Genomic DNA, 26535 nt, shown 5'->3' on the forward strand with positions numbered 1-26535 from the left:
CCATTTCAAGATATTTATTAGTAAAACGATAATATAGTATGTTCTATTACATGAGGTCAATACACTATAATTGAAACTACAATAGTTAACCCCTGTTAGGGTTCTAGCATACTACAGACTGGTATTCAACTTGATTTGACCAACAGCCGCAGTTACAAAGTCCTTAACCGACAACATAAAGAACCCTGTTTAAAACGATAATCCTACAGTGCAGTTAATATTCATGGAAATTCAGAAATCTTTTAATCAATAAATTCCTCTTCCAGTAGCCTGTAGGGTTTAATTAGACCAGCTGAGAGGATATTCAGGTCATGTCCCTAAACATGCGCGCGCACACACACACACACACACACACACACACACACACATACACACACACACACACACACACACACAGAAAACTTACAAAGCGGTTGTGTTCTCCTCAAATGCTGTGTGTTGCAGTACACAGAATCCGATAAACAGGTTGTGGTTGTGTGTTGTTGTGAGGTTGCGGTCATACGTCCCAACACTGATTGATGAAGTGTTTCTCGCCACGCAGTGTCATGAATGACAAATTGCTGAAGTAAGTGTGTGTGTGTGTGTGTGTGTGTGTGTGCAGACAGGCAGATGGTGTCTCATGAGTATGAGGGGAGCTAACGGCCTTGAGAGAGACTGTAAGCGAGAAAGAACGAGGGAGCGAGAGATTGTGACAGCAGGGGTCAGTTTGTTTTGCGCTGAGGGTCGGGCGGGATGGGCGGGGCATTTCTGCTGCTGCTTCCTCACTGCATTTCCTCCACTTACCCAGAGTGCCCGTTCCTTACACACACACACACACACACACACACACACACACACACACACACACACACACACACACACACACACACACACACCGGCTTGCATGGGGCGTTAACACAGCAACACAATGAGCAGGGACTGGCTTGAGGCAGATCGAGCAAGGTGTTTCCTGTGACCTGGCTGACTGCTGCGTCATCACAAACACACTCGTCTGGAACAACACGTGTGTGTGTGTGTGTGTCTCTGCTAACCAATTTGACTCTCTCCTCCTTTAATTAGAGTTCATTAATTTCTCCTATGTGTAAAGGTGTGTGTAAGTGACAGCAGCTGGATATTCCAGTCTGTGATATTCATCCTTTATTCATGCTTTGTTCATGCTTTATTCATGTGCTGTTCCAGCATTTGCAGAGTGAATGAATATTGGATTAAAAGCCGCTTTGTTATTCATGAGCTGAGAAATTTTGGATTGTACCGAGGCTTGTGCATTCCCCCACGCAGTGTGCACACACATGCACACACACACATACACACAACAACAACAACAACAACACAGTCCTCTAAATGTTGCATTTGTATACTTGTATACGTGTATGAGTCCATTTCTGCTGAATTAAAGTTGACTGTGTGTTTCTGTGTCCCCCCAGGCCGTGCGCTGCCCTGCGATGGAGAAGATGAAGAGGATTAAGAAGCGCCTGTCGTTAACACTCCGCTCCAGTCAGACCATCGACGAGTCGCTGTCTGAACTGGCCGAGCAGATGACCATCGAGGATGGCGGCACCAAGGACAATGGTAAAAATTCAACATTCAGTTTTTGTTTTTCAAAACAAATCTGTAATCTGTGTCGTATGAAAAAATCATCAATAGGACATTAAAGCTGAGGTCGGGTAGCCTAGAGCCTAGCGACAGCAAATGTAATTTGCAGCCAGGGTCAGTCTAGCAACTCTCCGTTGGCTTGTGAGCTGGAAAAACCTAATCTAGTCGGGCCAATCACATTGTGTATAGAGTCAGTGGGTGAGCTTGAAAACAAAGGAAATGGCTGCTGCTGCTGGCAAACAGTGGTCTTTAGAATCAGCTTTGGCCGCGACTTTGGAAGACTTGGAGTTAAGCTTTTCTTTGAGAAAAGAAATTGTATCTGTCTTTATTGTCAGTCTCGCTTTTAGACTCTCTTTTTGAAAAGTCCGTATTCCTTATTTTGGGTTATTTTGCAGTGTAGGCAGTTGTTGCCATTGCTGGAACAGCAACGTTTTTTGCAGGATTTTCCGCCATTGAATCAGGGTATCACCATCTGAAGGGATGTGCATGCACATCTGCATTTGTAGAACAGCCAATAGGAATGCCTTCTATCTGAAATGACCTCTGATTGGCCAAAGTCTCCCATCCTCTTCCTGTCCCACAGGCTAGATTTTCAAAAGCCTGAAAACGGAGCCTAGAGGAGCTGCAGAAGTCTAGTTTTATCGCAGACTACTTGAATTACAATATGCTGAACGACTATTATAGAATTTTTGACCAATGACCCCCAAAAAAAGAAAACTTCCTACCCTAGTTTTAACCTGGTGGAAGGCAAATCTTAAAAATAGTTTTTACTAGGAGGCTCTGGTGTATAAACAGCAGCTCATTTGCATTTTTATCCTATTTGTTTATTCATTGTGTGCAATTGGAAGATTTTCTGTGCTTGTAGCAAGAGGACCTCATTTACTGCTAACTACTGTATACTATTATCTTCTTGCAGCAGAAAACAACTTTTGAGTTTATGGGGACCTAAAATATGCTTGACAAATCGGTTTCAATTGATCTTCTCCTATAAAAATGGGGTACAATCTGTCAAAAATTCCTAATGGATAAGCTATAGTTCACACTGTAAAAAACATCGGACTGGTTGTAGAGAATCAGTGCCACAATCCAACCAGGGAAGGAAATTCCACTGGTCTGATTTTCACAATATCTTCCTGTACACAACACGCACGCACGCACACACACACGCGCACACACAGAGCTTTTAGTTTCTTGGTAGCTCTCAGGGGTATTTAAATTATGAAGCGTGGAAATTGATGAAGAGAAAACGAGTACTGTGTGTGTGTGTGTGTGTGTGTGTGTGTGTGTGTGTGTGTGTCAGTAACAGCTGTAATGGACTTCCAGTGAGTAGCTCTCTATCAAGTTATGTAACGGGAATAAGAGAAAGGGAGCTACCATAGAAATAAAATGGATAGAAAGGCCATTTCCATTCAAATCAACATAGCAGAATGGTCAGAGTGACAGCTATTTTTATGTGTACATGGACCAACCTCCGTATAAACCGACTTTTTCAATTCAGGGAGGTGAGGTTTTTCCTGTAACAGACAAACGAGCAGTGGAGTAGAACGTTACGAGGCAAAGATGAGTCAAATTTAACAACTCAGTGCTTCATCCACACAAAGTACATTGCTATCGCCAGATGAGTGACAACTTTGTTCAGCTCGTCTTCTGTGATCTGTGTGGCATGGAGGCATGGCGGAGTTAGCAAGCTAGCTATCAGCCAGTCGTCCGCTGTCTGGCTGGCTGGCTGGCTGTCTGGCTGGCTGTCTGGCTGGCTGTCTGGCTGGCTGTCTGGCTGGCTGGCTGGCTGGAGCAGACAGACCCTTGTGACGCGTTCGTCCAATCAGGTGCAGCCATCGCAGTTGTGGGAGGGTGTAGCCTGTTTTCTTTGCTTGTCAGTGGTCAGTGAAGAGAAACTGATAACTGCTAGTGGAGATACCACTAGCCTGCAATCTCCAACAATCTCCAATTTGATTGTACTAAACGACCACAGCAAACAGTTTAATGTCCTTTCATCCATTTTATTTCTATAGAAGTTACTTAACCACAGTCAAAACACACACACACACACACACACACACACACACACACACACACACACACACACAAACCGATAGCAGCTGAGAAGGTAGTGTATTGTGACACGCATTGGCAAACACACTTTCCCTGACATCTCTGTTATGGAACTTTCTGCCTGCTTTAGCATGACCGTACAGTTTGTCTTAAATGAGCTATTGGTGTGATAGACACATGAAAGTAATTGGCTGCCACTTGTGATTGACAGCTGCCAGAATAAGAATGCTTCCCATCAGTAGTTTGGCTGTCACTCCGTATCAAGAAATAGTTACAATGAATTCAAGCAGAAGAAGAAACTTTAGCTGGTTCCAGCAGTAATAGAGGTCAAAGGTCAGGCCCTTCCTGTCGTTAAAATAACCATGTGGTTAATTAATAATGCTGCAAGCCAAATGATGAAGAAAATATGAATCTGTAATCTATCTTATCAAGTCCACAGGTCTCCATTCTGATTGGTTAATATTAATACTACTCACTCAGCCCTTTTGAAGGAATAGTTCGACATTTTGAGAAACTAGCTTTCTTGCCAAGAGTTTGATGAGAATATCAATACCACTTTCATTCCTGTTTGTTAGATATGTAGCTGCAGCTGGTTAGCTTAGAGTAGCCCAAAGACTGGAATTACTATAATAGATAATAACTAGTTAGTTGGATTTTGTTTCCTTGGCTAAGCTAACTATCTGCTGGCCATAGTTTTATATTTAGCATACAGAAAAAAATTTGGTATAGATTTTTCATTGAACTCTCTTAGCAAGAATAAGCGTATTTCTCATAACATCAAACTATTTCTTTACATGCTGTATTTTATCATTCTTTTCTGAAACCAGTGAAAGGTGTACATGTCTGAGTCTGACTGGCTCAACACAATTCTGCCATAAGCCCTGCTTTATAAGAATTGTTAAAATGAGGTCCTGTTTTATATATGAACCAATAACTCTTAAATTGAAATATGACAAATATTGTATCATATTTACTGTCGATTGCTGAGAAGGTTTCTATTCCCTGCTCATAAAAGCATAAAAACTCAAACTAGCTCTGACATTTTAACTGCCTTGTTAATATGATTCATGCATGCTCAACTTGTAATTCTAAAACGACTGACAAGCTCCTGAGGGCAGCGTAATGTTAATTTGTGAGGTTGGCAGGTGGGAACACAGCACAGTCTGTGAGCTCAGAGATAAAAAGGTCAGATGAACTACAGAAAGTTGGCAGGAGCAGAAAGATAAACCCACAAGGTGCAAGAGACTTACGGCCTGTCTAATGCAGATCAGAATGGGAATATTTCAGACCACTTTGTGCGGGTGTAGCTGAACTCTGACTGCCATTATGCCCACAGGGAGAACACTGGGCCATAATATCTGCTTACAGGGTTTCTTTGGATAAAAAAATGTGATTGCTTATTGAGTCCTGTGAGTGAGGCTCATGTTTTGCTTATTGATAAAGTAACATCATTTTGATAGGCTATCAACTTTCTAGTACTACTACTGTTCTCCCCCCCGGCCCTGGCCTATTATCAGGCCGTTTGTTTGCAGTTTGCAGATTATCTTTATCAGCGCTTTATTTGCCTGATAACCGATAAAGTTAATGAATTAAAAAGTGGTCTACTTTGGCTCGGCTACAGCTCCGTGTCTGTCCCTCTGCTTCGGTTTCACTCACCGCTGAGTCTGACTTAATGTCCCGCCCTCAACACTATCTGACTCTCTTTTATTGGGTATTATGTTGAAGGTTTCTAATTTATTAAATCATTGCTTAAAGCAGGGATCTTCAATAGGGGGTCCGGGGCCCCTAGGGGGTCCTCAGAGTCAATGCAGGGGGGCCTCCAAATTGTGCATTGGAAAAGTGAAATCCAACATATTATTAGCAAACATAAATCCCCACTGCTAAGCGACCCATAGGTAAGGTAGTCACTAAGGCCATTCACATACACAGTTGGTCCTAAGGGTTCACTGTGCTACATGTATGTTTAACATTTAAACATGATTTATAAAATCATGCCAACAATTAGTAGGCTATTTAAATAGCTTAGTATTCTATGCAAAAATGTATAAAGGCTTTAGGCAGCCCTACACATTGTTGTAGGCCCAGTTTATTATGCAACTTCATTTCATACAATATATGTAGTAGGGGGTCCCTGCTCCATCTCTCTTTTAGTTAAGGGGTCCTTGGCTTAAAAAACGTTGAAGACCCCTGGCTTAAAGCATCTAAACAAAGTTTTTTGTGTTGGATTTTGTAACATTCCAAAATCTTAATTTTGATTTAAAGATTTTCATTTTCACTGTAAATGCATATCGGTTCCAAATATTGGTTATCGGTTTTATTAACTACTAATAATCGGTATCGATATCGGCCTTGAAAAACCAGTATCTGTCGATGCCTATTCATTTTTAAGATGATTTTTTGGGGCTTTTTTTTAGGCCTTTATTTTCACAGGACAGATGAAGAAATGAAAGGGGGGAGAGACAGCATCATTTCTCACTTGAGTAGCGCAACAGTTCTCTGCTCATATTGAGTCCATTATTCAAACCTAACTAACATTACATAACTTTGGAGAAAATTTGATGTCCAGTTCCATTTTGCCATGATTTAGACTGACGTTTTGGTATTTTTGAAAAAACAGCGGGACTTGGACTTAAATGCCAAATAAAGTTCTGTAGGTAACAAAGCTTAGCCACACAGCATGCGTTTGAAACGAAGAATGCACTGCAGTGGGTTGAAGAAGATAAGAGATGATAGTTTGCTCCCCATGTTGGGGTTATTGGAGATTTGTGATGCAACCGCAGAGCCTCTGCTGATGTTCAGAACACCAGGAATGATGACAGTCGGTGCTCTGTTGTGTTTCAGAGCCCTTCATGAGGAACGGCCGCCCCCCCACCTCCCACAGCATGCACTCCTTCCTGCACCAGTACACCGGCTCCTTCAAGAAGCCTCCGCTCCGCCGGCCGCACAGCGTCATCGGCGGCACCCTGGGGTCCTTCATGGCAATGCCACGCAACGGTAGTCGTCTTGGTGAGACACGCACACACACACACACACACACACACACACGCGCGGAAGGAAATGAGTAGTGGGAGAGCAGATGGCATCCGGGAACAAACAGGAAACGTGTTAAAAGTCCTGAGATTTCCAACCCGCTCGTGGCCAGTGTGACTGGGTGTCTTTCCCATTAGCAGCTTCTTTCTTCGCACGGCCGTTTTTCACCCAAGTGACAGTTGGTCAAACTTGACGCAGGTTTCCTGCGTGAGCTGATTCATCACACTGGAGCCGTAGCAGTGAGTTTCAGCCCGAAGGGTGATGAGATGATTCAGGGGACAGTATGAAACACAGGACCAAAGTGTTGTGGGTATCAGAATCTACCCGCCTCTGGGACTTTTTGAATATTCAGTCAAGCAAGCCGGGCAGGATCTGGAGGGATGGGCACACGGTTCCATTTAACGCTTATTAGTTTGTTAAATTGCAGCAACTGGCACTTTGAAAAGCGGCATATTTTCGTTATCCTACTCAGATGAGGACACGTCGTACGTCAAAGCGCTAGTTGCTGGGAATCTTTAACTATGTCTGTTTGTGCTCCACACCTACAGATCCTGTCTCATTGACCGATTTCTGAGTTAGCTTATTGCATAACTTGGCGTCACAGCTTCTTTACCTACAATTGGCAGGTTGTGGTGGGCTCAAAATAGCGCTAAAAGCATTAGTTGATTAACTCATGACATTTGGTTCAGATATTCATCACGGTTCCACCCTACTGTATACACGTTGGGGATCTCCTAACTTTTCCTCAAGTGCCACCAGATAGTTGACACTTTTTACTTATTCAGAGAATAATCGCACAACATGTACATTATGGATTGGCACAAAATTAAAGTTAATGCACCATCTTAAATATAAGGGTTGTAGGGCTGGGTGATACGGACCAAAAATCATATATATATATAAATAAATTTTTCTCAATCATGTCTGAGATGTTGAAAAGAAAAGTTGAAAAGAAAAATGTCCACCCTGGTGGACAATAAAGATTTATTCTTTTCTAAGAGAAGATTTAGAGACATGTAAAAGCCAAAGAAAACAATGTAGAAAGATTAGGAAACAACCTTTTGGGGGGTTTTCGAAGAGAAGGAATGTCTGTCAGGTGAAAGGATATTGGGAGAAAGTGAAAATATTATTGTGAGAGAAACCTTGGGAGTTTTTGGACAAGATGAGGGAATACATGAAATAGCAGGAGATAATGAAGAGGTATGTGAAAGGTAAAGAAAGTAGGACAGATGAGATCATTTGGAGGCTTTGGAGAAGAACAAGTTAGAAAAGCACAGGTAGAGAAGTAGAATGAAGAATGTGTTGAAGCAACAGAAGGAGCCAGATTGGCTGCTGCCTATGAAAAACGTGCAAAAGAGAAAACAACCTAGGAGCAAAGGTGAAATATGTAGAGTGAGAGGGAATGTTGATGTGGGAAGTGAAGTCTGGCCAAGAAACATGCAAATGAGAGACAGAGAAGTGACAGGAAAAAGGGAAGAGAGATCATTTGGTTTTCAAAAAGGAGACAAGTTAAAGGCGGAAAGTGGGGCAAGAACGAGTTATTTTGAAAAGGTGTTTATAGAGAAAGTAACAAGGTTAGGGGGAGGAACGTGTTACAGCTGTAGGGAAGAAAAAGGGAGAGAAGACAGAAAGTTTCTAGAAGGTTTTAATCTCTTGGGTCCTTACTTATCAAAGCGTGGTTGGAACGCGCTCTAAATGTGTTTGAACGACCTGTAAGAAACAACATATGTTTGATTTATCAAACGTGCATACTCACCCCTTCAAGCAGAGAAAAATGATAAATCTCACCTGGTATGCACGTACAGGCTTGTTTACGTACAGAAACGGCACCCAGAACGCCATAAAAGGTGCTCTGATTGGTTCACAATAAAAGCCACCCTGTATTTTGCCAGTTGAAGCTTTTAATGTGAAGCAGCAGCAGTAGGAAATGTGGCCTCAGCAGCTTAGTAGTAGTTTAGTTTATTTTGAACATGTTAAAAATAAAAAGTTAAAAGAGAAATGAGAACATGTACATTTCAGCACAAGCAAGAAAAACCAACAAAAACCAAATACTCAGCAAACATATCTTTTAGAAGTTATCGTAAATGATTCAAGTAAGGATTTCCATGTTCAAAAAGGAGTAGAAAGAAGTTAAAAACTACTTTTTAATTCTTCATTTGTTTATATATGTATACATACACATACATGCATATACTGTATACATACTTACACGCACACATACACATGCATACCCATATTAAGGTTGCACGATATTGACAATGTGATATTGCGTTATTCATTATGAATATTGCGATATCGATATTAATTTCGATATTTTTTTAAACATATGTAAAATTACAAAAGTTACGGGAAATCACATCAAAATAGACTCATAACAAATTAAACAAGTTTTCTTACAACACAAGGTTTATTTCAACTGACGGTCATATTGGACAACATGAATAAATAAATAAGGACCATGTCTACAGAACAGGACATGTTGTACTGGTTGGACAGTATAAAATAAATAAATAAATAAAGAGAACAGGACACAACTTTTCTTTCGCTTCTCTGATTCCTTCTGTTTTGTTGTCTCTATCTATTTCTTCACTTACTCTGTCGAAATATGCACACACGTGGTACGCTCCATAGGTTTTGTCACGTAATGGACCCGTGTGCTGACGTGCACTAACATGTGCAAGTGGCACGGTAACTGGCCAATGAAACATGATCGTTATAGCGTTTCAAGCGGGCTCTAAATCGAACACAACTCAGCCACACAGCCAACGGACGGGACGCAGCGCTCCACAAAATATTGCATACTTATTGCGAAACTTTCGATATATTGCGATAACGATATTGAGTCGATATATCTTGCACCCCTAACCCATATACAGAAATGCATACACACATACATACATTTGCTTTTCTTTTCCAGCTTTTACCTACCGGTGTCCATGTTTTATCTGTCAGTTAAATCAAACCGAATAATAACCCATCCAAACTAGTCATAATATATAGCCCCAAGGACAATACAGTCAGTACACAATACAATCACCTTCTCGTAACCACCACTCAATATATTCATTTTAAAAAGTCTCATTGTTGTAACATTGTACAGGTTACAGCAGTAGGAGAAATAAACGGCAACGGTGAGGCTGATATTAGGGCAATAGAATTAACATATTTGCGTCATTTTCCTGTGAAGCCCTCGTGCAGAAATTTGAACCCTGCGTGGGAATGGCGGACCCCGCCTCTACCAATGAAAACTACTATATACAGTAGAGAGGGAATTACAGAATGTAAATACATTGAATGGCAATTGCTGAAAACATGGTGACCATGAATAAAATGATTAGTATACAAATCTTAATGATTGTAACTTTTAATGATCTGGAGGGGGGGAAGAGCAATGATTTCCTTGTTTTCCAAATAAAAACAAAGCAGTTGTTGACACATTCTTTCCAGCAGTTTGTGTGTCTGAAATTTAGGAATTTGGCTCCCGCTATTACACTCATGTACGCACATTCTCAAACACAAGAGGAAGATGATCAACCCGATTTTCTTTTCTATTCTTTCTTCTTCCACATGTAGAAGTGAGTGTAGGCACGGTGAATGCCCCAAACTGTGTGTATGCATTGTGGATAAATGAGGCCCCTGGGGAAGACAGGGGATGGATAAAGGTGGGTGGTTGTAGAGGCAAAAGAGAGAAAAAATAGATGAACAAGATGAGGATGATTTTTGAGGAAAGGGTTGAGAAAAGATGTGGAGCAGATGGAAATCTTGTAACAGTTTCCTGTTCCTCTTTTCTAATTCTCCGTACCCCCCTCACCTTCCCCTATATCCTGTCATGTCTTGTCTTTATTATGGTAAATTCCAATGACATACTGAAGTTGAATGTTCTATTCCATTTAAAGACCTCCTGTCACATATCAAGTTCTTCCACAAAACCAAAGTTCTGATGGAAAAGAAGCAGAGAAACCTCACTTCAACCAACCCAAAAAAAAAAAAAAGAAACCGAGTGACATGCAGAGTGGACAGGTCAGCCCCAGAGGAAAGTCCTGAAAACGTTTCAGTTTCTAAAAGTGGATCAGCATTTCCTTTCACCTGAGGAGACTTTAGTTTTTTTTTAACCAGATGACCACAGACCGGTTCACATTCTGGGGCAAAGTGTTCTTTGAGGCTGTAATGAAGTAGGACTTCATGAAGTGAAGTTTGTCAATAAGGTGCATGAAGTGAATAAAGTAAGCACTTTGTTAGTTAGGGTGCAAAACTACAATCATTCTTTCCTCAAAATCTAGACTCTTTGGTGAGATATTTGAAGAAATAATCCGGATTATCACGTTTGAAATAATTAAAACCCCGTTAATCTCCATCGATAAAAGATTTCTTCTCTCTCATTTCTCCTCTCTGTTTTTCTTTTCCTCCCTGTCAAAAGTCTGTCCATCATCATTCTTTTTTGCTCTCTGAATAAATTGTTCCTGCCTTGCAACATCCGGGCACTCTTAATTCTTCGGTCGTTTCAAAATGAATCCGATTAGTCACAGCAGACGGGGAAACCACAGGCGGAACTAATAACATGAACCATGCCTCTGCTCCAACGGTTAATGCAGTCCAACGCAGCAATTCATAATGTTGTTAGTGACGCCTGTTTGACAAGTCAAAATGTCTGCTGTTACTAACTAATAATAACTCTGGCTGATAATAATACCATGCGCCATACCACACCGGGAGCGTCTCAGAAGCGGAGCGTTTTGCTGCCCAACTCGTAGATTGTCTGTACAAGTACTTTACAGAACAGTCACGTGTTCATTTAGCTAGTATCTACCTTCCACTCCAAGCACTCCTGCAATTTAACTCCATGCCTTCTCTTTTCTGGTGTTGTCCTTATAAAAAGGATCTGTGGTGTCTTATTACATTTTTCCACCTCCAAGTTGAATCTCTCGTAGTCCGTGGTGTTGTAGAGGAGACATATACGATATTGGGGAGTGTCTTTTGGTAGATTGACTGGCTACTCTCGCTGTTTCTCTTCCTGCCCGGCGGTCCGGATTAGAGGATGGATACCCGAGCCCAGCCCGACGGTACCTGCCGGGCCGGGCCCGGTTCAGACAGATATTTAGAAATGATGTTCGGGTTCTTCTCGGGCTTAGTCACATCAGCGCGATATGATTGGGCCTCTTGTGCGCGCCTGTGTTAACGTGCACTTGTTGCCCCGTGTGCGCTCATCTGTTGACATTTCCGAATGCCTTCCTACAGTTGCTTAATAAAAGCGGGCTTTCCACACAAACAAACGTACATTTGTCACTAGTATGAGAAATAAATGAGATTTGAATGAGAGTGTTTGAAATGAGAGTGTCGGGCTCGGGTCGGGCTCGGACATAAATATCTTAATGCCTGTCGGGCTCGGGTCGGGTTCGGTTACTGCTCTGTTCGGACGCGGGCCGGGCTCGGACAGAAAAATGCTGCCCAATCCGCATTCTAGTCCGAATGCCCCACGGCTTGCGCGAAAATAGACCTGGCGCGTATCTTTAGCAGAGCGGAGAGGCACTTCACGCACGCTTCTGGGACACAGTGCGGCTGGTGGAATATCAAACATTGACTTAAATGGCCGCGATTGCCCGCGGGGATTGCGTAACGGCCGGAACGCTGCGCAGACGCCCCCAGTGGAAAATGGGGGTTAGTCTCAGAGAACGAGACGTCATGACCCAATCAGGCGGCGCGACATTGTTGCCAAAGGTCTCCGTTTGCGGCCGTTGAGACTGCAACACGACCCCGGAGATTCCAAACCAAAACGGGGTCAGAAGTGTTTTCAAATGTCTCCGGTTTAGAGGCTCTGAAACGCCAGAGCAGTGTGAATGCAAGGTGTAAACGTAGCAAAAGAGAATTTGTTTTTTTAAACCAAAACGTAGCAATGTAAATGTAGACGTAGCTGATTGACATAGAATTTTTGACTCTCTGACATTTTATAGATCAAACAATGGATGAATTAATTGGGAAAAATAATCAGTAGTTCAGCGCCCACTTCAGGCATATTTGTTTCGCAACATGCGCATAAAAGCAGGGCGAGGTATGTACAAACAGGCCGCACTGAGGTAAAAGCGCAGGAACTGAAAATGGCAAACTGCGCTTTTCCGAGTCATGCATATGCATTCATGGGAGGGTGAAGGGGAGAGTGGGAGTTTCCCATAAAGAGATGGGAGGGGAAGCGTAAAGTGCGCCTAATTATGTATTCCACGGTATGTACAAAAACCGCCCGTGAAAGTGCGCCTCTATTTTGCGCCTCTTAAAAGCAGGTGTAAACCTGGAAGCAGGTTTCCTCGCATATGCCAAATATCCAGTGACATGTAATTCTGTATCTTTCTGCAGTTATGTAATGTATTTTATCATTCTCATTCTGTCTTAGATATTGTGCACGAGAACCTGAAGATGGGCTCCGATGGGGAGAGCGACCAGGCATCGGGAACGTCTTCAGACGAGGTGCAATCTCCGACTGGTGTCTGTCTGAGGAACCGCATGCACCGGCGGATCTCCATGGAGGTGAGACGCAGGCACACACACACACACACACACACACGCTAGGGCTGCACGATATGAGTAAAATATGCGATGCGTGATAACATTGTTGAATATCGCGATAATGATATTACTTGCGATAAATAAACTGATATTAAAGTGTACTCAGTTGTGCCTTTCTGTTGCTTTTAGTATTCTGCTAAAATACAACAAATTGCTTGTTGAATTTAAAACAAATAACAGGAAATCATTTCTAACATTCTTTTATTAAACATTGGATTGACAATAAAAAGCACCACTAAATAAGAATGACAGTTACTTCAATGTGCAGTTTTCTACCTGGTATTTTCTTTCAACTAACCCAAAACATCTCTGAGTGTCTTTCGCGATATGTCGCAACCTTTCGCGATACATATGTTGTGCCAGTTGATATTGCGATGACGAAACACACACACACACGCAGGCGCACGCACATGCGCACAGCAACTGCAAAAAAGGCTTACAGTACATGGCGACATTCCACAATTCACCCCCTCGCCTCCTCTCCTTCTGCTCTGCTTTGCTCTTCACCTCCTCCTCTTCCTCCTATCCCCAGGGGTATTCAGGGGTGGATTGTTGTCTCCTAATGGGCTTTTTCATTGTCTAAACGTCATGATATTGACAGCAGTCCCGCTCCCTGAGGACCACAGCAGTGGCTGGTTAAGAGATGCAGTGTGATAATCTGTGCTGTAACCACAGAGACTTTCTACATGTCGGCCTTGTCTAACGGCTCCACAGCATGCTGGGAAAGGAGTCTCCTTTGTTCCTCTTGTGAGGATGTATATACTGAAGTTGTGCCATTCAAAATGAATTTCGAACGATACAAAAAAAAAATATATATATATATATATATATATTGGGGCTGTCAAAATAACGCGTTAATTTCTATTAATTAATCTGAGAAAAAATAACGCGTTAAAAAAAATAACGCAGATTAATCCATTCTATATTGACGTTTGACCCAGAGCCATTCTAGCCACCATTCGACTGTAAAATGAAGGAGGGAGACGAGAATGTTCTGCCTGGATCATTAATTGGAACATTTACTTGTAAAAATCTTCTTCCTGCCAACCCTGGCTACCGAAATCTGGTGCCACTGATATGTCTACGCTTCTCTCTGATGCTCTGAAACAAACACCGCTGCACATGACGCTAGTTAACACAATACTCAACAGCAGCTAACGTTAGCCTACCGCTAGCTAGTAGCTGGATTAAACACTGTTAAAATGCTGACAGCTAACGCTAAACGGTGTAAAGTTTGACTGTGTTTTACTGTAGAGGATTCAACACCGGTATGTAACAATCTGCAGCTGCCGTCGGAGAAACAACACAGACGGTGCGTTCAATGAAACTGGTAAACTACAGCCTCGTGTGGCATTTGAAGTTATTGTAAATGTCCATTTCCCATCTGGTGGTTGTTTTTGTCGTTCAACAGCAATTTACTAGTGAAATAAGTTATTGTTATACATTATTATTAAATCATTTAATTTTGACCATATGGCCTTAGCAATAAACAAGCCTTTCTTTAATGTCACCAACTGTTGTTTAGTACCCTTTTTTTATCTTTTCTTTTTTTACTTTCTTAAAAAGTATCGGTTTAGGCACCGTAAATTATGTATGCGATTAATTTCGATTAATTAATCACAGAGTATGTAATTAATTAGATTACATTTTTTAATCGATTGACAGCCCTAATATACACTGTGTATATATAAAATGTATAAACGAATAACAAAAAAGAAAATAATAATAAATAATAAACAAAAACTAAAAATGTCAACCTACCACTCGACCCGTTCAAAAAGGGATAGGTAGAAGCCCCAGGCTTATCAGGTCCTACCCCCAGTCTTTACCACACCTAAATCACAGTCCAACAAGATGAATCAAACAGACCATTTCAAACAATACAAGTACTACTCCAATTTCATCCTGCTTTATCTCCTACTTTAAGACGAGGAAGAACAAAAACAAAAATCAAGCAGCATTAACATCGGCGTCATTTTCACTCTCCTTCCTCACCTCTGTACTTTCTCATCTTTTTTTTTATTTATTTATTTTTTTTGAATTGCTTGACATCAGAACATCAGTCCTACATTGATATCCTTTCAAATCAAACTAGAAATTATCTTTTATTTGCCAGTGCCTTTTTTTTTTTTTAAATGAAATGCGAAATGATACAGATTTGCAGATAGGCAAACAAATATTGTATTTTGAGTAGAATCGTACTACTGGAAATAAGGCCCAGTTGTAAGAGAAGACTCAATCCCCCATAATTTCTGATCTCCATGTTTTTCTTCATACATGTATACATTCATGCTGCAGTAAGACCTCTTTTCTAAAAGCGGTTTGATCAACCAGAGCAAGCTTTTGAAATACTCACTGAGTCAAAGAGGGTGAATTGGCTTCGATGGCCCACCGGGTACACTAGACAGTCACTTAGGCTGAATCCCATTTCTCTGTCTTACCCTTACCCCTTCCCCTACCCCTTCGTCTTACCCCTAGCCCTTGTCCTTCGAAACAGAGTGGTAAGGGCTAGGGGTGAAAACATACCCCTATGAAATGAGACACCACTTGGTTCCGGTTACGTCATCATACATCGTCGCTAGCTGGCTGCTACTAAGTATTGATCACAAACTTCCAAGATGCCGTCTGCAAGCGTGTGTATGTCGATTGCGTGGGTTTTGACAACAGTGTCATATGCATGTATATATTTTATAGTTAGTACACTATCTCAGCAAATAAAATGTGAACAGTATAAATAGGGGGGGGGGGGGGCGAAAAATCCTCATGATTATCGGGGGACTTTTTTTTTTGCCTGCTACTGAAACTTTCTTTCACAGTGTTTTTGTATAAATAGTTTGGAGACATTTTTGCTGTGAGCCACTATTCATTTCTCAGGCATCTCTTATGTATTGTTTCACACAGGAACAGGAAAAAGGTGGTAAACCTCTCTTGTGCGAATCAAGTGATGCTACATTTTGGCTTCATGTGGGTTTACCCCACATTACATGCTGACGTTCCAAATAAATCATCTTCGACTTTATAAATATTGAACCCCGGGGGAAGTTTTATTCTGAAACAGACGAGCGTCTCAGCCTGGAGGCCTCCTGCCCCCTGCTGGCAGGGGAGCCTGTTTGACAAAAAACAACCTTCAAAACATCCTTGATGTTGTGTCTCTCTTACACACACACACACACACACACACACAGTGACCTATTTTTCACTCGTTTTGAGTGTTTATCTCATTTGTAGGTGCACGAAACAAGCGGAGCTCAAGGGTCTGGTGATAATCAGTCAACCCACACATACACAAACCTAAGCTCTGTTATATGAGCGGAAGCGTGCTGCTCTTCTTGTGGTTCTTATGATTCTGCCTGAAGTTTTTGTTATTAAGCTGTTAAGGAGGTTAAGGACACAGTGTGCGCTTGCTTACTGACGGTAGCGTCGTGCTTCTACACTTTGTCACCTTAAAAACATAAATTTTTTTAGTAGTTAAAGGAGACACTGTTACACTTCCTCAAACACAGTGCAACATTGAAATATAATACTAATCAAAAGGTGGAGGGGGGAATATTATATGGAGCATTCAGCAAACAAAACAATCACTTTTAAAATATATTATTGCATAGTTAGGGCAACCAATATAATAACTTTATTTCTAAGCACTTTTCATACAATGAAATACCTTTCATACAATTAAATACAGCTCAAAGTGCTTTACAGTGTGATATTAAAAACACATAAAGATAAAACAACATACATAGAAATGACAACATACAAAAGAAAGAAACGAAACAAAAATAAAAAGGCACCGAGCTAAAAGTGACAGTTTTTAAGACCGATCATTTTCTAAGTAGGACCTTTTATGAAGTCCAAGGTTCCATCACACCCATTACATCATAGCCAATGTGATAATCTGCTGTGCAATTTTAGAATATATATATATGTATAGTGTCCAGTAGTTTTTTTTTAAGCAAAGGCCAATCCATAGGTTTCCATATACATCAGCCCTAAATCTCTGTGGACAATGCCATGACCGGTGCATGAATGCACCCTCAGCAGTACCAGCATAAGATTGGTACTGCCCATTTTCTTCGATATGCACAGTGTAACGTGGGCCTTGTGTGTTGTTGTTGTTGTTATTATTATTATTATTATTATTATTATTATTATTATTATTATTATTATTATGTTATTTGTAAAACTTTCTAAATCTAAAAAAAAAACAAAAAACTCTTGATTGCTACTTGTTACTTTCGGTTTACTTATTTGAGTGGATGTATTCAAATGTGTGGTATATTGTGTTCATGTGATCATGGAAATGATCATTTTTAGGTTCTTTTATTTACATGTGCAATCCACACAGACTTTGAGATGAGGCAACACTGATCACATGTAAATAACCGATTAAGTATGTATGCAAGCACGGCTTCAACTAACAAATACTTTCAGTACTAACAGTTTAGTCCGATCAACAGTCCAACACACTAAAGATGTCACATTTTAAACCGTACAAAACGGAGACAAGCAGCAGATCTTCACGTTTTGACAAGCTGGACCCAGAAAATATATATATGGAATTTCTTTTGTCGATAGCTTGAACCATGAAATGATTATGAATTTGTTGGCCATTCATTTTCTGCTGACTAATTAATCGATTCATTCTTTCAACACAATATGGAAGTGTTTGCATTTTCAACTATTTTTTTTAAAACCAGGGTGACAAAGTGCTTCACAAACTAACACTGAGCGAACAACATCACTCTAAAGAAAATGTAATAATAAGATGAAATGCTGAGAAGACGGACACAGTCTGCTGTAGACTGACATTAAAAGAGCGTTACGTAAGACACCAGGTTACATCAGAGAAAAAGCAGAACGATTCACATTATATATCACTTCCTCTCTTCAAGGCACCGATATGCTCTCTGTAATTTGAGCTTTTATTTGAATTCTGAGTTTAACTGGCATCTTCTCTGAGCAGCATTGTCGGAAAGGACAAAGCACTGCAGTGATGAAATGAGAGCAGATGACTTGATGGTATTTGTGGAGAGGCCAAACTCAAAAGCCCGTATGATAAGCAAACAGATTCAACGTCTTCTCTCACTGTATTTTTACTCCACTAGCCCTTGTTTTTCCCACATCAGTCAGTTCATCGCTTCTCTATCACATGTGGCCCTTTTAAAAAAAAATCTAAGAATAGATGTGTTCAGTCGTCCACAACAGGTTTGAGCCCAGTACCACAATGACAGCCCTCTGTGTGAATACAGACTGAGAATAAGACCTTGAAACATTAATAAACATATGTATGATTTGTTTTTAGTCGTGTCTGGTTTTCACGCCGTTTTGTTTGCAGGTGTGTTTTCATAATCACAGTCGGATTTATGCTTATGGAGGTTTTGCTGTTCAGCCGCAGTCACGCTTCAACACGCTGCCTCTTATTTTTACCCTCCATGATATGTGATCGGCCTGATCTCTGTCTTCTCTCTCTGGGAGTAGGAGGCAGATGAGAGCCAGTTATTTCAGACCGTGTGTGCGCCGTGTGTACACAGTCGCCTACATTGTCTTGTGCTGCTTGCTGCTGAGACACGCCCCACATTACATACAGTATAGGCACAAGGCATGTGGCAGTACATTTTCTCACGGTGCGCTGTGATTGCAAAAAAGCAGCAACTATCAAGTCATGTGGTTGAATAACAGTATGTGCTAAGTAGCTAGAATTTGATCCATAGAGGTTTTTGGCTTTAAATATTAAGCTTCTTTTACATAGGTGCAAAACAGCTCGCCCAAAAAAACTCCAGCTCCACTACAGGAATGTCAAATCAAAAGCTATAGTTTTAATTCAAAACATTTTAAGCATTTTTTTCTGTGTGTGTGTGTGTGTGTGTGTGTGTGTGTGTGTGTGTGTGTGTGTGTGTGTGTGTGTGTTTTTTAGGACCTCAACAAGCGCCTGTCTCTGCCCGCTGACATCCGAATCCCCGACGGTTACCTGGAGAAGCTGCAGCTCAGCAGCCCGCCCTTTGACCAGCCGCTCAGCCGACGCTCCCGCAGAGCCTCGCTGGTCAGTGTCTGCGCGTGCTACCTTTTTATTGCTTTGCGGCGCAGACTCCCTCTGTGCACGTTACCACGGCAACTGGCGCAGTGTGATTCCCAGGATGGATGAATCTGAAGTCACAAGTGCTCACCTCCTGCCTTTTAGCCCAGCAAGTTAGGTCATAATTCTCAGCTGTGGTGTGATCATGCAGCTTTGTCGCAGACTGTCAGCGACATGAAGGTTTGTGTGTATCAAAAGTTTGCCAGCAGTGGAATTTAAGCTTAAAAAAAAAGTTATTGTTGGTGCAAAATGGACACCGTTTTTGATTCTTTCTAAAGGATGAGGTAAAAAAAAAAAAAAAAACCTGCTGCATTTCTTGCTCCTTTAGTGCTTTGATAAATTCAGTCCTGCCAGTCGCAGAGGATGCCAGCTCAAGATATTTGCCCAGCAGCTGCGATGGAGGATGAAAGTAGAACACGTTTTGTTGATCTAAAACAGGAGTTTTCAAAGTCTGTGGGCCCCTCCGCCCTCAGACTAAATCAAGACAACTATATCATGCCAAATTATCCATTGGCACTTGCTGTTAGCAGTGTACCCATGGGTGTACAGACAACTACTGTATCACTCTGTTAATTTGATACTGAAGAAAACTGCTGCTGCTTTCTAAGCGGATTTATGGATCTTTATTCACGAATGACACGGGCGTCGGACTGGGGGGGAAAAGGGGACTGAGTACCCAGCTCCACTAAACAAAATTCTGCTTTTCTACAGGGCCCAGGGCCCAGAATTTTGTGCTACGCCCACTGACGAATGACATCAAAGATATCCTCGAAAAGTGCAAGACAAACTTAAAAATATGTATATCATGCCTGTGTGGTGTCTATCCTTCTGAATCCTGGAGACACTTTTTTTGCACAGTTTTTGCATCGTTCAACACTCGTACACAGAGAAATCCATCATGGAAGAGGCAATTTCTACACCAACAGTAACAGAAACATAAGCCAGAATACAACACACCTGCAATATGTTTTGAGTTTATATTGAGGGGCATGTAGAGATTTGGGGGAACTTTACTTCCTGAATGAAAAACAATCCTGCAAGTGTGTTGAAATGAGCTATATTCTGGTGTTGCAGGAACAGTTAATCCACAGGTTGGGCATATTGCAGAATCCAAAGTGGGACTTGTTTTATCAGTGGCCCCTTAACTTAATCTGTTGCTCCATTCTGACTTTTTTTCCTCAGTCGGAGATTGGTTTTGGCAAGTTGGAGACGTACATTAAGCTGGACAAACTGGGAGAGGTGAGGAATCCCATCTGACGCTTTCAATGAAGGAAATAAGTTTCACAGCTCACGTGAATTCGATAATATTAAACCAGCGTTGTGTGTTGCATTCAGGGAACCTACGCCACAGTATTTAAAGGACGCAGTAAGCTGACGGACAACCTGGTGGCACTGAAGGAGATCCGGCTGGAGCACGAGGAGGGAGCGCCATGCACCGCCATCAGAGAAGGTAATCAGCATCTGCAACAAAACTCAGGTTCCTCTAGGCCTGTAGCAACTATTACATAATTGTCTAATCACAATATTTTTAGTAATCGCGTTGTTGTTGTTTTTTTTTTAATTAATTGCTCACATTAGCTAAGGTCCTACGGGGTATGACTATCTATCTATCTACTGCGCATGTGCGACTCCCAACAAAGATGGAACAGAAGTGAGATGTCTCACTCTGTAGCTAAAACGGAGAGCTCAACACACAGGGTGAAAAGAGGAGCTACAGCAATATGCAGCACAACAAAAATATGTTTTTTGAAAATTAAACTACATAAACCTATTCTGGTACCTCTAAATACAATTATGAACCTAAAAATGAGCATTATTTGTGGCCGGGTTGGTTCAGTGGGTAGAGCAGGCGCACATGTACTTGGAGGTTTATGCCTCGACGCAGTGGTCCAGGGTTCGAGTCAGACCTGAGACGATTTACTGCACGTCTTCCCCCTCTCTCGCCCCTTTCTCACCTATCTGTCCAGTTGATTAAAGGCGGAAAAGGGCCCAAAAAATATGATAATTTTATGATAATGAAGAGGTGTGGTTTACTTCATAGGCTGTGTGTGTATCTGTGTTACTACATCTGAGTCACATAACAATGATACATCCAAAACGTGTATCCTGGGATTCATTCAAAACGTGAAAGCTTATATAAAAAGTAATAAATGCATATATATATTTTTCAATTTGACTGAAAGAGACAATTATATTGTTAATTGCAATTATTCCCGAGACAATTAATTGTACAGCAACATTTGGAATTGTTAGAGGTCTAGGTTCATCACTTCCATGCCACATAAAGCAATGTTAATAATGTAATAATCACAGACTGGAGGTTGAACTGTAATTTATCCGCCGCAATCATTTTAAACACAACATGCCTTTCCAAAGTTAATTATATGATAACATTTGTATATTAAATACTTTTTTTTGAATTGGAGTCATGGGGCATTTTGTCATTAAAACGTGTCTCAGTTTGTGTCAACATCCGTCTGTCGTTGTCTCTGTCCGTAGTGTCGTTACTGAAGGACCTCAAACACGCCAACATCGTGACGCTTCACGACATCGTCCACACCGACAAGAGCCTCACGCTCGTCTTCGAGTACCTGGTAAGAGCCGCTGCTTCCCCATCTTCTCAATGCGCGATGAGTTCTGCCAACCCTCTCAGGTTAATTTATTCCTATTGAGTTCCAAACAGCATAAACAAACATAAAAACAACATTGAGAACAATTGTGGATGAGAGGTCGTCCTGTTTTGCTAAATTGTAGAGAGAGAGAGAGAGAGAGAGAGAGAGAGAGAGAGAGAGAGAAAAGGTCCATCTAGGGACGTGCATTACAAATTAGCTTAGGCTATGAATACTGTGGTGTGTGGCAGAGGTCTAGGCTACATACTTGTCCCTATACTGTACAAATACACATAAATAAACTATCAGGTTGTCATCATCACGTTACATAAAAGGAAATCTAATTGCGATATTTCTGCCAGATATTGCAATTACGATTCGATGTGCGATTATTATTTTTTTAAAGTTCAATATTCACCTTATAACAGATAAAACATGTCATGGAGCATTATAACATGAGACTCCATCACAACTGCTCTATATTCTTATTAGAGATGGTCCAATACCATTTTTTGCTTCCCGATTCCGATACCTGAACTTGCGTATCGGCCGATACCGAGTACCGATCCGATACCAGTGTGTCATATATTTTATTATGTTTTAAGAACTGTATACTGTCCCTGTATGGATGTGATATTATTTCTTTCTTTGTTGTCAGTCTGGCTCAGGTTAAACTCTTTGTGAAACATGAATGCCACAGAACTTTCTTTTATTCTCCAGTTTGACAGTCAGTTATAACGGAAAAAGAACATAAATAAACTACTTTAACGTATTTTTTCTTTAGGGCTTTATTAAGTGGTATCAGATCGGTGTATAAACTCCAGTACTTCCCGATACATCTCTAATTCTTATACAAGGATGAGAACACGGATATGAATTTCCAGCAATAAGTGTTTTTTCTTTTAATAAGCGTGGAACATTGAATCTGTGATATGTGACATTATTCCAGCATTTATCTCATTATCTTAAAGTAAATATAATGATAAAAAATGTTAAACCAAACATATTGCACGTTCAGTTAATCGTGGTCTTCACGATTAGCTAATCGCGTTCTTTCAAGTCGAGATTTCGATTTAAAAAAAAGGATTCATCGTTCAGCCTTACGTTACATATTCAGAAACAATAGTGAAAGCACTGGGAAACGATCGACAGTGATGTCAAACAGCAAGGGAATGTAGGAAATGAGCAGGAACATGAACATAGATTACTAGCCTGGATGCCAGCCGAACTTAGCCCCGCCCACAACATTTGAGGTCGGGAAGTTCGGTCTGGACTTGATCCGTTGTGGAGCAACTATGCTCAAACCAGAGCTGTTCGGACCAATCAAATTGTCAGGGCGGGCTTTATACGATGATGGACAGATGATCAACAGTAACGTAATCAACCACGTCACCAAAGAGCGCTTGGGTTGAATTTGTTTACGACAAAGGTGGCTGCCGCTGGAGAATTGAGATGTGTAGATTCCGCCGTCACGCCTGTTATCGACAACATTCATTTTAAAAGAGGAACAGAGAACCGCGATCAAGGCATTTGTCGATCGGATCAGCTGGCCCCGATGGTCGCTAAGAAGATGGGGCACAATGAAAACCCTGTGGTCATTGTGGTTTCTCCTTTGGTCGCACTCATGGAGGACCAAGTGAAAGAAGCAACCGAAATGTTTTCGCTCAACATACGGCACATACTCCGTTGCTCTGATCGGTTGTAGGCCTATCCAGTTGAGTGCAGACTGCAGAGGCATTTTCTTTCCTGGTTCAGTTGAAACGCGCCCCATAATCACAACCCAACCGAGCAGTATCAGACTCACATTCTGACTAGAATCTGACGACGTCAGACTAATAGATCACTGCTTCACGAGGGAGAATCCGCTGCATCGACAGGATGTGTGAAATAGCAGATTGATGAGTCAGAAAGTGGAAAGGAGAGTTAGATCTCTAGGTGTGATTGTATCTACTTCCTGTCTGCTGTAGGATAAGGACCTGAAGCAGTACATGGATGACTGTGGAAACATAATGAGCATGCACAATGTGAAGGTGAGGACTTTTATAATGACTGATCTTTGTATTCTTTACGTTGTATTATGTTATTGTCCTTTCATTCTCTTTTCTGTGTCTGTTTATTAGAGATGAGAGAGCTTTTGGAAGGACCAAATGTTTAATACTGTAGCAACCGGCTGCCAATCATCTACCGTATGTATAACCCCGGGCACGCTGATGGTTGGCAGCCTGGCGAGAGGGGGCGGGCCGTCCTGGGGATATAGTCATCGGGTTGAGGAAGTTCTTGTTCTTTGTAGTTCCGGCCGAGACACGGGCCACTGTGTTTTAATGTCTGTAGGTTGTGCTTTTGCTAATAAACAAGTTAACTGAACTCTGGCATGTTGTGAGACATTACAATACAAAGTTGCACCAGTTAATGGCAAAATAGTTCCAGGAACTTAACTCGGGTACTAAACGTCTCTTTTGCACATTTCATTTGCTTTTACATCCCATCTGAAGAACTTTGAAAATTAGGCAAATTAGAAAAAAAAAAAAAAAATGTAAGTGATTGAAGAATTGGATGTTTGGGATGCAGTTTTGGATGTGGTATTAATCACATCACATTTTTACACACATCTTTCCAGGTCTTCCTGTTCCAGATTTTGCGAGGGCTGTCGTATTGTCATAAGAGGAAAGTTCTCCACAGGGACCTGAAGCCCCAGAACCTCCTTATAAATGAGAATGGAGAACTTAAACTGGCTGATTTTGGTAAGCAGAACCACAGCAGCAGCAGCAGCAGCAGCTGATATTTACTTAGGTATACTCAGGAATTCAAGTTTAAAAAATTGTATGAACATGCATTTGACCATTTCCAGTTCTGCTCTATACAGATGTAACGCTACTCTCCTGTGTAAACAACCATAATGTGTGTTTATGTCTTTGGTGGGCTGGCAGGTCTGGCGAGGGCCAAGTCTGTCCCAACTAAAACCTACTCCAACGAGGTGGTGACTCTTTGGTACCGGCCCCCCGATGTCCTCCTGGGATCCTCTGAGTATTCAACACAGATCGACATGTGGTACGAGCCTCACAAGAACTCTCCTGCTCACACCACCGAAACTTAGTAAAGGCATGACTAGTCCATTAATCAGTGTGTTGATCAACGAAAAATAATTATTTTGATATCCATTTCATAATTTGAGCCATTCAGCAAATAAAAAAGCAGAACATGTGGCCAGGATAGCTCAGTTGGTAGAGCGGGCGCACATATGCAGAGGTTTATGCCTCGACGCAGAAGGTCCAGGGTTTGAGTCCGACCTGGGATGATTTCCTTCATTTCTTGTTGTTTTTTTTAATTAAAAACAGGATAGTGTAGGCTACTGTAAGACTATGGGAAGCATATTATTACTATTATTACATATTATCTCTGCCCCTTTCATATCTCTCCTATCCATTAAAGACCGAAATGCCCAAAAAATAAGATTTAAAAAAATAAAAATAAAAAAATGTTTACAGCCTGGGGCCCCCAACATAAAGGGCCCCAAACAGCTGTAGATTTATTATGTTTAGATATGAAAAAGAATAAATATGTTACTATTCTAACTCATTGTACCCCCCAAAATAACTTATAAAAGGCCACCACAGCACTTAAAAAATATGCAACTCAACTTGGGACTTACTGTGTACTTCTACTTTAGAGGAAAACATTGTACTACTACATTTACCCGACAGAGAAATGTTACTGGTTACGTTGCCGAGAGATTTTACTCACAAAATATCATATATTTTAGTATTAAAATATGATGTGAAAGCTCCACCTCGAACAGACGTTAAGTAAATGTAAGTACATTGTGCTGATAATGCCCCTCTTCTCACTTGAAGTAAACGTTTGAATGCAGGACTTGTACGGTGCGGTATTAATAGTTTTATATCAGAAAAAAAACAACGGTAAAAGGGTAACAAAGTAAAAGGAAGACACTGTTTGCCTGAGGCTGCGCAATCATTAAATGTGCCCCTAAAAAACACACTACTGGCTACTCGCAGTCAGAAACACCGGTGAAACACACTTAGGGAAGGTATTCATTGCTAAATAGGCACATTAGTTGCTTGCTTTTACCTAACCACCACAGTTATAAAGGTATTTAAAGAGCATAGGGGTATTTTGGTGGCTGTGACGTTGTTAGCAGGGCTGCCCCCTGAAAGCCCGATATTCTAATCATCAGTCGGTGACCCCTCAGTCGACTGAGATGCTTTAAGTCGAGCATTCGACTTAAAAAAAATATATGTTGTCAGGTAGTGTACGGCAACTTCTGTGGACATTTCGGCAACCAGAAGAAGTTCCTTGTTTTTTTGCACATGCGGGTCGGACAGACAGACAGACTGACGGAGAGATAGATTAATATATGTGTATTTTGTAGACTAAACATTTGTTTTTATGAATAATTTAAAAAGATAATCAATCATGAAAACAATCATTAGTTGCAGCCCTAGAATAAAAATTCTGTGTGTGTGTCTCTCTGCAGGGGTGTCGGTTGTATATTCTATGAGATGGCTGCAGGTCGGCCGCTGTTCCCTGGCTCCACCGTGGAGGACGAGCTCCACCTCATCTTCAGGTTACTGGGTGAGTGACTCCTGCCAGGCACGCCGGATCACCATA

The 26535-nt window shown here is 41.2% G+C and overlaps 1 protein-coding gene across 1 annotated transcript in view; it reads left to right on the plus strand.

Moving 5' to 3' along the window:
• Positions 1-26535, plus strand: part of cdk17 (cyclin dependent kinase 17) — a 50272-nt gene that overhangs the window by 20038 nt on the left and 3699 nt on the right. Inside the window, exons 2-12 of the mRNA XM_078242639.1 lie at positions 1425-1569; positions 6487-6651; positions 13058-13191; positions 19142-19267; positions 20483-20539; positions 20636-20750; positions 21800-21894; positions 23877-23939; positions 24527-24650; positions 24837-24957; positions 26402-26499. Of these exons, the coding sequence (XP_078098765.1) occupies positions 1443-1569; positions 6487-6651; positions 13058-13191; positions 19142-19267; positions 20483-20539; positions 20636-20750; positions 21800-21894; positions 23877-23939; positions 24527-24650; positions 24837-24957; positions 26402-26499 (1225 nt within the window). The 5' untranslated portion in view covers positions 1425-1442. The remainder of the gene's footprint in view (positions 1-1424; positions 1570-6486; positions 6652-13057; positions 13192-19141; positions 19268-20482; positions 20540-20635; positions 20751-21799; positions 21895-23876; positions 23940-24526; positions 24651-24836; positions 24958-26401; positions 26500-26535) is intronic.

The sequence above is a fragment of the Sander vitreus genome, chromosome 23 (genome assembly GCF_031162955.1).
Source record: "Sander vitreus isolate 19-12246 chromosome 23, sanVit1, whole genome shotgun sequence".
Lineage (NCBI taxonomy): Eukaryota > Metazoa > Chordata > Actinopteri > Perciformes > Percidae > Sander > Sander vitreus.